Here is a 16,026-nt window from a genome sequence, read left to right on the forward strand (position 1 = left end):
AGTGTTGCATGTGTAAGAAGACGGAGGAATCTGGAATCTATAAACCATCTCCTTCTTCATTGCCCAGTGGCGTGGGATGTTTGGTCTATGTCCTTGGTTGCGTTTGGCATGTTTTGGGTGTCTCCCGCTTCCACGGTGGAGTTGTTAGAAGCTTGGAGAGAGTGTATAGTGGACAGCCGAGCCAGATATGCTTGGAGAGCCACTCCCCTTGTTTATGATGGGGTTTGTGGCGCGAGAGGAATAAGAGATCCTTCGATGGAAAGGAATCCCTTATTTGGTCTCTCAAATACAATATACCGCCTACTTTATTATTTTGGGTCAATGGGAGGAATTGTAAATCTTTGGGGCATCTTTTGGATTTTGTGGATAGCTTGAAATTATTGGGCTCCATTTGTATTCTTTTGGGAACGCTCCCCTCTTGAACGCCTTTTATGAAATCTTACTTATCAAAAAAAAAAAAACTTAGAAATATATAAAGGGGTTTCCCTTCTTCTTCTTAGACCTTTTCATAGGTCACTTGAGTAAGAAGACAACTTCCATTTTTAAAGTCCTCTTCATAAATCCAAACTAATTTGTTGATACTACTATTTCAAGCAATATTCTTTGCTAATCATTCTCGTTCAAAGTTTCTCAGTACAAGTGTATGACACAATAGTTTGATAACACAATAGATATTGACTTTGATCATCTTATTTACTCTTAAACGTTGCCAATACAACCATTTTATTGGTCTTCTTAACCTAATTGAACATTTCATAAATTAAGGCATGCCATCAACCACCATACACTCCCACGTCCCAATTAGAATGTCATCTACTCCTAAATCCCTTTCATCTTCATCTTTCTCATAACATCTCTGACCCTCGAAGACCCCAAATTTTTTTTTTTAACAGTATTTTTTCTTTGATCTTCATAAGGGTTGCAAAATTATTCTAAAATGAAGCCCATCCCCCCTTCTTTTTCCTTTAAAAACTTCTACAAGAAGCTCTTCCAAATCTTGTTATTTCTATCCTTCCCAAAACCCTCCTACCTTGACTCGTCTCCTTTAACATGATTAAGACCTCCATTTTCTTTTCTCACAACTTAGAGACTTGAATATGTTTTTCACCCAACATTTGACCCAATTTTGTATAAAGATCGTCAAGCTTGTTAAATTTAATCTCACTCACTATTTCCTTCAGAACTTTCGACATGTACACGCTTAATATTTCAAGACTTTCATATAACAAAAGTAACAGCTCTATATTTTGTTCCTTTCTCATATTGATGCAGAACAAAAAATAAGAATTCAGGAATTTCACATGGAATTCATTTTAGATGCTGTCTACCACAGCTTTGCAGATACGCCCAGCGTAAAACCCGCTAAACTATCAAAAAATTGTAAATCAGGGCACCAGTTGAAATGTCCGTTAACAACGATGCAAAAAATACTAAAAAAATTCATTATTACAAACCCCACACCCCCCCCCCCCCCCCCCACACACCTTATTTTCTGGGTCTGTCCCTGAATCTGCTAGTCTAATAAAATTATTCCACGTGTCTATAATTTTTTAATTGGAAAAATAAATAAATAAATAAATAAATAAGAAATATACCCACCCAAGATTTTTTTTTTTTTTTTTTGATAAGTAAAGGTAGAGGTAAACCACCCACAAATTTTCCAGTTAAGAATAACCCGTACTTTACGTTTACAACTCATTTCTTTGTGTGTGTGTCTTTCTGAAGCAAAGAAAGATGAAAAGGCATGGACTTGGAGATTGAGGTGGGGGAGGTTTATTGAGTGGGAGGCTTTAGATGCCTTGGGGGTGTCTAGGGGTATTTTGCTGATGTGGGATAGGAGATAGGTTTCAAAGACGGAGGTGCAGAGAGGGAGGTTTTCTATCTCGTGTGCTCTTTTCCATGGAGGAGGATGGGTTCTGTTGGATGTTTTCTGGTGTGTATGGCCCAGTTGAGATGGGGAGAGGCACATTTTGTGGGAGGAGTTGAGGGCAGTGAAGGATCAATGGTGTCTTCAGTGGTGTGTGTGTGGTGTTTGGGGGGGGGTGGGGGGAGAGATTTCAATGTTGTCAGATCCCCTATGGAGAGATCAACAGGAAGAAGGTGGACATCAGCCATGGAGCAGTTTTTTGAGTTCATTGATGGTTACCACCTGCATGATTTACTGCTGGAGGGAGCTAAGTTTACATGGGGGAGTGGTAGAGAGTCTCCCACTTTGTCATGATTGGATCGTTTTCTTCTCTCGGGAGATTGGGAAGAGAAGTTTCCGGACATGGTTCAGGCAGCTTTGACTAGACCGACATCTGATCATATTCCTGTGGTATTAGACTGTGCTGGATTGAGGACGAGGAGTACTCCCTTTCGCTTTGAAAATATGTGGCTACGGGCAGAGGATTTCCAGGGATGTGTGAGGTCTTGGTGGGAGGGTATCAGGGTGGATGGTAACCCGAGCTTTATTCTTGTGAAAAAGCTTAAGGGATTGAAACATGAGATTAAAAGGTGGAATAAGGAGGTGTTTGGGAACCTAGAGTGGAGGAAGAAAAGGGCCTTTGCGGAGATTGACGAGATTGATAGGCGGGAAGGTACGGGCGCATTGATGAGGGTCAGAAAAGTAGGAGGGATGCGTGCCAGAAGGAGATTGCTGAGACTGCAGTGTCGAAAGAAATCTCTTGGAGGCAGAAATCTAGAGCCTTATGGCTGCTTCTTTTTTTTTATAAGTAAGATTTTATTAAAAACGCTCAAAAGGGGAGTGAAGCCCAAAGAAACAAATGGAAACAAAAGGGCCAAAGGGCGCCTTAGACCTTCAGAGAGGCCAAGAAAACAATAATTTCCTCCATGGATCTATAATCTCTCCCTGAAACCCAACAAAAAAGAGTAGAAATAACAGAGAACTTAAGCATAGAAATAGGCTTCTTTTTTTCGTCAATCTAGAGCCTTATGGCTTAAAGAAGGCGACAAGAATAGTAAGTTTTTCCATCAACTTGCAAATGCTCATAGGAGAGGCAATCACATTGAGAGGATTACTATTGATGGGGAGGTTCTAGTTAGGGAGGAGGATGTTTGCAGGGGATTGTCTCTTTTTATCATGATTTGTTTACAGAGCCTTATTTATTGAGACCCCAACTTGATGATCTGCACTTTGATTCCATTTCTGAGATTAATAGAGATGGTTTGGAGATTCCGTTCTCTAAAGAGGAAGTGTTGAAGGCGTTAAGGAGTTGTAACGGGGACAAAGCTCCGGGGTCGGATGATTTTACTATGAGGTTTCTTTTGGAGAGTTGGGGTGTGGTAAGGGGAGAGGTGATGGCTACGTTTCATGCCTTCCATATTCAAGGGAGGTTTGAGAGTTCCTTGAATGCATCGTTCATTGCACTTGTTCCAAAGAAGGGGGGAGCTTCGGATATTAAGGACTTTAGACCTATTAGTTTGTTAGGCTGCATCTATAAATTAATAGCTAAAGTTCTAGCATTAAGGTTGAGGGTTGTTCTAGATGATATCATTTTGGAGTCTCAAAATGCCTTTATTGGTGGGCGTTAGATTCTGGATTCAGCTCTTATTGCTAGTGAATGTGTGGACACGAGGTTGAGGAGTGGTGTCCCAGGGGTTCTTTGCAAGCTTGATGTTGAGAAAGCTCATGATCATGTGAGCTAGAACGTTCTTGTTGTACTTGATGGAGATAATGGGTTCTGTGGATAAATGGAGGACTTGGATTGAGGCCTGCATATATTCAGCCAAATTTTCGGTGATGTTTAATGGGTCTCCGACTGGTTTTTTTGGTAGCTCGCAAGGTTTGCGCCAGGGGGATCCATTGTCTCTTGTCCTGTTCATCATTGTTATGGAGGCTCTTAGTAGGTTGATGGGGAGGGTGGTGAAGTTGGGTTTTATCAAGGGGTTCATGGTGGGTGGGGATGATGCTCATCATATGGAGATATCTCACTTATTGTTTGCGGACGACACTTTGGTGTTTTGTGAGGCTGAGGTGTCCCAGATGAGGTACCCGAGATCAGTGTTGACTTGTTTTCAGGCGGTTTCAGGCTTGAAAGTAAATGTAGGGAAGAGTGCCTTGATTCCCGTGGGGGAGGTGCAGAATATTGGTGAGTTAGCTTCTGATTACGTACTTGGGGCTACCTTTGGGAGTTTCTTCGAGGACTGTGGGTGTTTGGGAACCGGTGGTTAAGAGGGTTCAAAGGAGACTTGCAGGGTGGAAGAAGCAGTACTTATCGAAAGGTGGGAAGGTCACTCTTTTGACAAGCATGCTCTCAAGCCTCCCTACTTATTTTATCCCTCTTCCAGATTCCATCCGTGGTTGCTATTTCGATTGAGAGGCTTCAGAGGAACTTTCTATGGGGTGGCTTACAAGGAAAATTTAAGTATCACCTTGTCCGATGGGACCAGGTTTGTAGGCCGATTCATGCTGGAGGCCTAGGGATAAGGAGGTTGGTGCCATTTAAAAGGGCCCTCCTTGATTAGGAAATGATGGAATGAGTTCTCCAAACACATTAGATTCAGGGTTCAGGATGGTAGGGACGTGCGGTTTTGGGAGGATCTTTGGTGTGGTGATTGTACCTTTGCTTGTTCATTTCCCAAACTGTTTAGGATTGTTGTTGATAGGCATGCCTCGGTTGCTGACTGCTATCAGCTTGATAGCAGGAGGTTGACTTGGGATGTGCGGTTTGTGAGAGCTTTTCAGGATTGGGAGTTGGACAACATTTGTGGGTTGTTAGATCGTTTGTATCGGCATGAGACTCGTGGCAGAGATAGAGATTAGCTTGTTTGGGTGCCTGCTTCTCGGGGAAAGTTTGAAGTGAGATCATTTTTCTGATGCCTCTCAGATACTACAGGGATTACGTTTCCGTGGAAAACAGTGTGTAGATCTAAGGTGCCACTCAAAGTGGCGTTCTTTAGTTGGACAATGGTGTGGGACAAGATCTTGACGCTCGACAATTTGCTGAGGCGAAAACAAATCACAGTTAACTGGTGTTGTATGTGTAAGTGCAATAGAGAATCGGTGGATCATCTTCTTTTGCATTGTCCAGTGGCTTTGGACTGTTGGTGCCTTTTATTAGGAATGTTTGGGGTTTCGTGGGTAATGCCTAGATCTGCAAGAGGATTGATGGAGGCTTGGAGAGGGTGCTATGTGGGAGGTCATGCTCGTGGGTTTTGGAGGATGGCGCCCTTGTGTTTATGGTGGTGGAGGGAGCGGAATAATAGATCCTTTAAAGGAAAGGAATCCTCGATTGTTGTTCTTAAGTCAGCCTTTATTAAATCTTTATGTTTTTGATTCTGGGACGTGTTTCCCTTTTGAACCCTTTTTGAATGAATTTGCTTAATTATCAAAAAAAAAAAAAAAATGTTGTGAAAGAGGAATATAGAAATGAAGATTTTTGTGAACTATGGCGGTAGGCTATGTTGTAGGCGGAGACATTGCTGATTTTGAGGAGGGTGGAGAAAGGGATTCAAAGACTATGGTGGCCCCAGTGGATTCCTATTGATTGTGACAGACCTTGGGTGTGGAATGATTTGTATTGCGATCAGTAACTCTCTCTCTCTCTCGACGAAAAAATTTGAATTTTTCTCTTCCGAAATGAAAGAGGTTAGCCATCGTGGTTGTGATTAGCTTTTGTTCTTATAGATTCACACAATGAGCATTGTTGTCTTCTTCCATTAAAATCCTAATTTTTCATTGCATCTTGAACACATTCTTTTAAGATAAACCCACAAACAGATTGTAGCCTAATAGATTAGTTGGGTTTGCAAAACTAATGGATAGACCCCCTCAATGGGTGCGCATTATATTTTCATTTTTATATGACAGTTGCATTGGTAAACATATGATGAGTATCATGGAACAAACTGCTGTAAGCCAACAATTATTACAATTATAACACATTCTAATCAATCAATTTCAACAATTCCAATTTAGTCAGGGATGACAGTACAAAAACACAACACGATTGGAGACTACTCATTCTCAAGTGCAGTCGTTGAGAAACAGCATACAAGTGACAAGATCAACTAGATAAAGATTATTCTTTAAAAACCTGAATTCTAGTCAGCAGCAGTAGAGAGAGGGGGCAGAGAAATATTGATTCTGATAGGAAGATAAAGTGCATTAAATTTCAATTGGGTTTTCTTTGTTTAGATGATTTGAGTGTCGGGACGAGAATTGCTTAAATAATGGGTTATTTACCAGTTCAAATCTGGTCCAATTGTATGATGGCCAATAGAACGATATAATAGTCTTCACAACTATCTTTTGCTTTGTTCAGCAATTACCATATATATTTTCCAATCAATAGTTTAAGCTTGAACATTAAAGGTTCTTAAGATATCATAAGTTTCAAAATGCAAGGCATAACCAAAAATGGCAATCAGAAAGCATATGTACCTGAAGCGGATTCTAGGAGCAGGAGCAGAGAACCTCTCCGACCGTGATCCTAAACCAGAATCTACATTGTTGGTAGTGGATGTCCTCCGAATGAGGTCAGCGACACCCTTTACAATGTTCATGATTCCACGCTGACTTATAAAACATTCAAGGCTACAGAAGTGAACAATCGATGCATGAAATATAATTCCAGCTCATCACTCCAGCCGAACTCAATCTTCTATTTCCATATGTAAAACCACTGTGAAGTTGCCATTAGTGCCCACACTTCAAAATAGCAGACACCATTCAAACAAACCAAATGTTTTACAGCTATATAGTGTATAAATTGAAGCTCAAAATAATAACAGCAGATATTTTTTTGGGGGGGAAAATACATTTCAGTAAGTGCAGATCACTGACCCGTAAAATTTGTCTAAAACCTATATGTATACTTATTCACACAAATTTCACGAAACAATATGAAACTTGTTCCGAAGATTCGAACTCGTAAGGAAAACGTATATGAATTTAGTAGGATTGATTTTAATATATATATACACACACTACAAGTTCTCGTATTAGTTTGAAAATGATGAATTGATAAAACTCGTCGGAGGTTAATTATTAGAAGTTCTTTTGAATTAATTGAAATGAAAAAATTCGAGTGCCACAGGAGTGATTCGTACCTGATCGGATCCAAATGTCTGATCGCACAATTCGATTTCTAGGGTTTAGCGACGCAGGATCTGAAACTCGGATTCTCCTCCAACTTTTGAAGCTCTAATGGCGTAAGATCAGTATAGAGAGAGAGGGGAAAATCGTCGCAGGAGAATATTTTTGTATTGCAAGGGAGACCTCCGAAATTCGTATAATATCCAGAACCACCCGCGAGGACTATATGGCGTCGGTGACTCGAAAGCTTTTCTAGGTATATTGCAGCCTGTTACGGCGTCGTATCACAGACGTAAATGTATATCGTTTACTGTTTATCTTGTCTCAGTGTCTCTCACCCTAAGTTCGGGGAAAGAGAATATATATCTATATATATATATTTTATGGATTATATATATACACACACATATAGAGAGAGATCTAGAGAGAGAAAGTGATAGGTTAAGACTTCGAGAAGGGTTCGGTGCCGTCAGATTGGTTTGGTTTGCGAGTGCTGGAGCAGTACCAATTGCACGAGCGGCAAGATTGGTTACCGGCTTAGTTTGTTTGCCAAATAGTTTCATAATGGTCATAGTCATACTTCAATAAGAAATTTAAACTCTATAATCATTTAAAAAAATAAGAATCATTGATATTGATCGGGGAAATTAAATATTGGTGGCCAAACGTAAAAAAGGTGATTTTAAAGTCAAAAAAAGATGGTTAGTGATTTATTTTTAAAACTTTAATTGTTAATAAGTGATCATTTGAAGATAATTTGGTCAAAAAATACTTCCTTGTTTATAAAAATTTTTAAAAATAAATTTTAAATGACAAAATTGTGGATTCATTCTCCTCTCTCTTTCTTGTTCTATTTTTCCCTTTTTAGTTTGTAAATTACCAATTAAAAAATTCGAATTTCTTTAATAACTTTTTATATAATATGTATATATCTTAAATTTAGAATTTCTTTATTAACTTTTTTTTTCTCCGCCATGATCGAACAACATGCTAAACACGGAACTAAGAATATTATATCCATAGTTATAATTTATATTGATTTATATACTTTCAAGTTTGATGGAATTATATATATATACATCTAAAAATCACAACACCATTCAAATACACCTCCATTCCCTTCCCTCTTCATCTTATCCTCTAATTGTCAGACAACAAAAGTTTAATGTTGAGAATAAATTTGTTCAATTAAAAATATATATATATATTACAATAAGGATATTTATGTAATAAACTATCAAATGGTCATTTATTAGTAATTAAGTTTCAAAATTGGTTACTATTTCTCTTTTCTCGACTTTAAGGTCACTTTACAGCAATTTTGTGTTGGTTTGGTCACAAAATTATAATTTTCCCTTGATTTAAAGGCGGAGCAGTGGCTTTATTTGTCAAAATAAATGCTCTATTTGTCCAAGTAAATTAATTATGGTACTATCTTAGGTGTGATTTTATGTCTAAAATGAGATCCCACTCATCATTGATCTAATTAATTCACTTTCACAAATAATAATGATATATAAGCACCTCTAACTCCTTTTGGCGATCCACTCTTCAATTTTTCTAAAACAAAAGTATAAAAAATTCCCAAATTCACCCAAAATATTTGTAATGTCTTGTTCGTTCCTCTATGTTAACCTAAAATTCTTCCATTTTCTTTACCACACGCTCTATCTTCTCCTTCTTGACCGAACAACGCCTGAATCCCTCTCTCATCAACACTCTTTCACATTCATTGCATCATCAAACTTTCTCTTCAAATATATTTTATTTTTTCTTCTACTTCAAAATGTTAAGCTTACCAATTCACCAATGTTACATCTCTGTCACTCTTGAGGTTGATAATTCATACTTATTGATTGCATGTGTAACATTACTCTTTGATGATGATGTGTGCTTGTAGCCATGTCTCTCTTATGCAATGCAATACCCCCATTAATTGAAGTCGTTTGTATAGTAACATGAGCTTAGCAGTAATATCCACGCCCTAAGTCCCTCTCTCTTTTGATTATATTACACTTAGCTTGCACCATTTTAAGTGTAAATATATTTAGTTCAATTCTAAATTAACCAATTCAAACATATCACCATTGTCACAATAATATGCTCACTAATGTTGAATTTAATTCAAGATAGTCCTTGTGTTCGACCCATACTCACATTACTCTACGTAGTTGTAGTATGATACTTAAACTTGCGATTGTTTTCCGCTACCCTCTATCACATTGCTAAATATATCTCAAAGTGTTAGGTTTTATAAATATTAAAAGTTTGTGAAGCGATCAAATTTTTGGCGCTGTTGTTGGGGACTACGATTTAATTGAATTGAATTTAAGATTGGTGTGTACTTGATTGCTAGTGTTTAGGATTCCGTACATCTCATTTTCTCATATTGTTCATTTCCATGTGCAATTAGGTACTTGAGCAAGGGAGAAGCACACTTTGGACTTGTCACACATAAGTTTAGGACCTTTTGTGAGCGTATCTCTACCAACTTAGTTGTTTCATAACCCTTGTTGAGGCTATCTTTGTTTAATTTCTTGTTCAAGCATTGGTCCTTGTCGTGGCTATTTTAATTTTGCATTATGATATTGTTGAATTGAGGAGAACGGGATTATCGTATATGGATGTTTTGGTGCTGAAGTTGTTGGAATTATTATGATAATAAGTTTTGTCGTGGTGTATGCTTGGTAGAAGATCTCTTAATAATCCACTTGTTCCTATCGACTTCGAAATCGAATATACTCTTAGGGAATTTAAAAGACATGACAAGAAGCCTCCCTTCTTTAGCAATCACTCATTTAATCAAATGGCAAATAATGACATTCCTCAACCTCATGCCAAACCACCTCATCACGAACCGCACCCATTACATAATCCTCCAATAGTCTTGAGAGACCATTACACTCCAAATACATAAAATTTTCCACTTTGTTATCAATTGTCCAATTTTTTCTCAAATCATTATAAAATCAAGCCTGCAATCATCAGAATGCTACCTCTCTTTTACGGCCTTCCACATAAGGATCCTTATAAGCATTTGGATGAATTATTGGAAGTGTGCTCTACCGTCAAAATCACCAGTTTACTGGATGAAGCTTTAAAAATAAAACTTTTTCCCTTTTTCTTTTAAGGAAAAAACTAAACATTGGTTTAATACTCTAGGGCAAAATACCATCACTTCTTGTACTCACATGCAATAAGAGTTTCTTAAGAAACATTTCCCTGTAAGTAAGACAACCACATGAGAACGGTTATCATGGGATTTGCTCAAAGTGATGGGGAACAATTTCATAAGGCATGGGAAATATTGAATGATTTATTAAGGAAATGTCCTCATCATGAACTTTCAAAATGATAACTTATTCAATGCTTTTACGAGAGTTTATCCGACAAAAATAGGCAAATGGTAGATGCTTCATGTGGAGGTACGGTGTTGCTTAAACATGAAGATGAAATTTGGACACTCTTTGAAAATTTAAGTGAGAATTCAATGCACCGTGCTTCTTCTGTTTGGTCGGGCTGGATGCCTTCATTTGGGGGAAAGAAATCTAAAAATCTTTATCAAACTGATAACTCTTTGAAGGTTGCCACTTAAGTTAAAACTCTTACTCAAAGGTTTGACCAATTTTTGTTAAGCCAATCTCCGGCACTTCCATCATCCTCTACTAATTCAAATTCAACTGAAGCTTGCATGGTTTGCTCTAATCCTTATCATATTACTCGAGAATGTCCCAATAGACAACCAATCCCACATGAACCTCAAGAGCTCAATGTCACATTTTCTCGCCCGGGCAATAATTCATACTCAAACACCTATAATCCCAGGTGACGAGATCATCCAAATTTCTTATGAAGAAATCAAAAGGCAATTGCGAATCCTTCTCAAGGAAAATATATGCCCCCTTTTCGACAAAATTCTCAATCTCAATCATAACATCCACCTCAATTTTCTAATCATCAAAATTTCAGTCACTTTTCTTCAAATTCATATCATCAAACTCTCGTTTTCAATCCATTTTCATCTCAAGCACCTCAAAGGAATGCCGCTTTTGAGGACAAGGTGTTGGCCGCTTTGGGTAATCTCGAGGCAAATACACAATTGCTTTATTCGCATTCACAATCCATTGCAAAGCTTGAATCCCAAGTTAAGCAAATTGCAAATACATTGAGTGCAAATGATAAAGGGAAACTTCCGAGTTAACCCAAGCCAAACCCAAAATCTCATTACATAAGGGAAGCCAATCCCTCATCGAGACCTTCCCACCATGAACAAGTGCACGCCATCACTACCTTGAGAAGTGGAAGAGCCATTGATAATAAAGTCCAAGAGAAACTAAGTGAAGAGAGTGACTCGGTGAAATCAGATGATTGTCCATTCCCCACTCCCCAATTAATTTTACTCCATCTAAAAAGAGTGAGCATGATAGGAATGGAAGTCCATAATCATCTTTTCCCCGTCCGTTAGAGAAACCATATGAGCCCAAGGCTCCGTTTCCTCAAGCTTTAAAAGATACGTCCCCTTTTAGGAGACAACAAGGAAAAATTGATGACATAAAGGAAGTCTTCAAACAAGTCAAAATAAATCTTCCTCTTCTTAATTGTGATACCCCTCGGATCCGAGACACGGGTTGATCAGGCCTAGGCCCAAACCCGATGGATATCAAACAATTAATATGTTAAAATGAACACGGAATACAAAGTGATTAAAGAAATAATATAATGAGCGGAAAGAAACTAAAATAAATCCTCAAATATAAATATTTAAATCTTGACAATCCAAACTCCACAAGTTTACAACTTGGGAATCCATCTCTAGTGGACTCCTAATAAAATCCCAAAATGCATGGAAGTAAAACTGAAGATAAAATCCAAATCTAATATCTGGAAAGAAGTCCTACGTTATCGGTAGAATAGAAGTCTGTATCTGCTCTGCACGAACAAACTTTAACCCTGGAACTGATGAGTACCTGAAAAATATAAGGGTGGGTCAGGCCCACATGCAAGTCCTGATCTACTACAAACTAACAGGAATCCGATACGCAGATACATACTAGAAAGACTCAACAATATCTAGAGTAGTCCATATATGTATAAGTACACACTATAGGACGCTCACTAGTCCAAAAAGATCTGTCTCAGCCTGAATAGAGATACCATGCAAATCGCACATACTGTGGTCATGTGTATCTAGACCTACCAGGGAACAACACCTCTGTCTAGCTATCCATCCTAGGCAATATACGCACCCTAACCATGGTCCTGAGACTCAAGCTCATACCATGGCACATATAATAAATGTATAAAGTCCGTGCAAGGTGTGTCATTCAAAAAGTTTATTGACCTGACACATAGTTATAAGTAGGACTTAACTTTTGTAGTTAATCCATCTTATTTCAAAATAGGTAGGACTTAGTGTTTAGAACTAATCCATCCCTAAAGTAGGTAGGTCTTAGTGTTTGAACTAAGCCATCCCTAATATGCCACCGTCCCATACCGGTGGATATACATCCAGATAAGTAGGACTTAACTTTTATAGTTAATCCAACTTATTTCAGAATAGGTAGGACTTAGTATTTTATACTAATCCGTCCCTAGCATAGGTAGGTCTTAATGTTTTGAACTAAGCCGTCCCTAGTATGTCACCGTCCCATACCGGTGCATACAAACCTCCATACACACGTAGTTGACAAAATAGTATAAATATATATCAACTACACTCCAGAATTTAGCATAAATATAGTCCAACATGTATATGGCAAATTAATGCATCCAAAATAAGATTTAGGAATAATCAACAACCATCCTCCAGTATATGCATTTGTATAAATTCATACATATATCAATATTAGGTATTCACTACAGAACCTAAATATCATGCTCCAACAGTTTAAATAGCTAGAATAAGACATAGCAATTAAATCCTCCAAAACGGCCAATAAATTGATACAAATTAAACAAATTAAATATTAATTTAAATCCAACTAAGTATAGATAAATATAATTAATTTACCATACTTATAACACAGTAAAAATATAGAGTTATATATAATTGAATTATATACAAAACTTTGCCAAGTTCCAGTTATATAAACCTAGCAAAAACAGTGCAACGTATAGCTATTATTTGAACTGTTCATTGCTCCTTCCCTTAAACCATTATTGTATTAAATATTTTCAACATTTATTTAAGTCCCTAACATTTAATTACATCTCACAGTATCATTTAAACAGCCTTAGAAAACACTGTACAGCCAAACAGCCCCTAAAACTCGTTTCTGGGCAATTCAAGAAAGAGGAGGCTCAATTAAAACATTGAGCCTGCTCTAAATTTAGGTTAGAGCCGGCTCTTTCAGCATTGAGCCGGCTCCATCTTCCTAATAGAGCCGGCTCCATCCTCTTTGAGCCGGCTCTAAGGTGATTTTAAAGCCTGCTCTTTCTCCGTTGCAGTCTACGTCCGTTCTATCTTCATCTTCTTCAACTCCGGTGATTACAGAGCCTCTGTAATGTGTTCTAATTCTTATTCTAGGTTCAATCTTAGTACTAAATAAGTTTAAACCACTGAGTTCTAATCCTAACATGTGTAGGAACACAAGTTTTAAAGCCCCGTTTACAAAACCTCTGTTAGCAAATCCTAAGCAAGTTGCAACAGATTTAATTCAGATAAATTTGGTGCAATTAAATTCTATTTTAAACTTGTTCTGGAGTTCCAATTCAGTACCAGATTAGTCAACAAACAATGATATACAATCAAAACTTAAATTGAAACACAAGTTGATTCACAGCGACAGCAAGGTTACAAGTTAATTTTCTTAAAGCAACCAAGAACAGATTAATACCATCAATTTAATTACTGATTAAACATGCATAATAGATATAATTAAGCCTTAGTTTAATCCCTGGAGTCTTCCTAAGCATGCACAGAACACAGACTAAAGGGATAGAATAGAACAGAACTTGCCTTGAGACTTTGGTTAAAAAACCCCCAACTGTTGTCTCTATCTTCTTTGGCTACCTTGGTTGTATCAAACAGCCTCTGCTGCTCCTAATTCAGTCCTGAACTCCTGCTTGAATCACTCAAGTTCACTATGTATTTCCTCTCAATCTTTCTCTCTGTTTTCTCTCTATCACACTGTATACGTGATTATGGTGAATATGGTTTTTATTTGTAACCCTAAATCAACGTATAAACAATATATATATATATAGACTCTACAGAAACCCTAAGTCCATACAGATATCACTCGGCCCATAGGTAATTCTAGGTTATAACAATGTCGGCTATGATAAAACCTAAAATCCTAAGTTACAATTAATGCATTTAAAACACATTAAACCAATTAACATAAATAAATAAATAAACAATTAAAACAATTAAATTAAAACTAAAAATAAAACATTTAATTCAAATAAAATCAACTAATAACAATTAAATTAAACAATATCAAGTAGTTCAAATAAATTCAGATAAAATCAAATAATATACCAATTAATGAAAATACACACTTAAACAATTTAAAAATGCAATAAAATAATTAATAAATATATCAGAATTATCCTTTTGAATTTAGGGGTATTACATTAATGCAATTAGGCAAATTCCTCTGTATATCAAATTCTTGAAGGACTTATGTACTCAAAAAAGGAAATCTATGAGTCAAGTTCCTAAGAAAGTTATTCTCACCGAGTAAGTAAGCTCAATCATTCAATACAACACTCCTCCAAAGTTCAAGGATCCCGGCGCCCCTACACTCTCTTGCACCATTGGTGACCAAGAAATTCAAAAGTCTTTTTTGGACTTAGGAGCCAGTGTCAATCTTCTTCCTTACTCGGTGTATTTCTAATTAGGTGTGGGTGAGTTAAAACCCACATCGCTTGTCTTACAACTTGTTGATAGGTCCATTAAGAAACCGCGTGGGATCATCAAAGATATTCTTATTAAAGTGGATAGGTTCTACTTCCCGATAGACTTTATAGTGCTTGATACGGAACCGGTCCACAGCCTTAAGAGCATATACCCGTCATTCTAGGCTGTCCCTTTCTGGTTATCGCAAATGCAAACATCACTTGTAGGACGAGTATATGAAGATCTTTTTTGGGCACATGAAAGTTAAGTTGAACATCTACTATACCACTCCGCATCCTCCCGATAAAGTTAAGTAATTTCGTGTGAATGTCATTAACGAATTGATGAATTGGTTGAGGATTCACACTCCATTCTTCCAACAAAATAACCTCCTCATTTGATCTCAAGTGCTCTCATTCTTCCTCCTCTTGATTTTACTTATAAACTTGAGCTTAAGCCAGTAGATAAGCTTAAATATGATTTTGTGGGTGTCGATGGTACTCTACCGGTTCCCATTGCTTCAAATCTAACAACTTTCTAACGAAGTAGTCCGTTGAGTGGATTTCAAGGACACATACAAGCCATGGTGAGGAAAAAGGTAGTCGAGTTGTTGGATCCAGAGTAGAAAGTAGCATTCTGTCTTACTAGAGACGTTAAACTTAGTATCCACGAGTAGGACTGCAAATGAACCGAGCCGAACCGAGCTTTAGGCTGTTCGAGCTCGGCTCGTTTATTTATAGGATCAACTTGGGCTCGGCTCATGACGAGCTCAAAAAATTGAGTTCGAGCTCGGGCTCAGCTCGTTTAACCAAAAAAAAATTCAAAATTAATTAGTATTATGCCATAACGGTGAGACAACACACTATCATGCAAAATAATAATAATAATAATAACAGCAAATTGCTATATTTGTGTCATTACAATATTCGTTGTGTTTACTAGAGAGAAAGGCTACAAAGTACAGACTATATCTACAAATGATCCGACCGAACAAACTAGGAAAGTAAAAATTCATCCAAATTGAGAACCCAACCACTAGAAACATCGTAAACAAGACTGAAAACTAATATCCCAGGCAAACATACATAAAAACTTACAGCCACATTTTAGGCAATGCAACCAATTAGCCCTAAAGGACTTTAGA

The 16,026-nt window shown here is 37.4% G+C and overlaps 1 protein-coding gene across 5 annotated transcripts in view; it reads right to left on the minus strand.

Annotated features, from left to right (window-relative positions):
- LOC132279629 (BEACH domain-containing protein B) overlaps positions 1-7,330 on the minus strand; it is a 146,646-nt gene extending 139,316 nt beyond the window's left edge. The window contains exons 1-2 of one of the 5 annotated variants that reach the window (XM_059781656.1): positions 7,054-7,330; positions 6,386-6,652 (exon numbers count right to left, since the gene is read on the minus strand). In XM_059781656.1, the coding sequence (XP_059637639.1) occupies positions 6,386-6,507 (122 nt within the window). In that variant the 5' untranslated portion in view covers positions 6,508-6,652; positions 7,054-7,330. The remainder of the gene's footprint in view (positions 1-6,385; positions 6,653-7,053) is intronic. The other 4 variants (XM_059781655.1, XM_059781653.1, XM_059781654.1 and 1 more) reach the window with 4 other exon arrangements.
- Positions 7,331-16,026: the final 8,696 nt, after the last annotated feature.

Source organism: Cornus florida, unplaced genomic scaffold (assembly GCF_030987335.1).
Source record: "Cornus florida cultivar Cherokee Brave unplaced genomic scaffold, ASM3098733v1 CherokeeBrave_3.0.0_Hap2_Chr10, whole genome shotgun sequence".
Taxonomy (NCBI): Eukaryota; Viridiplantae; Streptophyta; class Magnoliopsida; order Cornales; family Cornaceae; genus Cornus; species Cornus florida.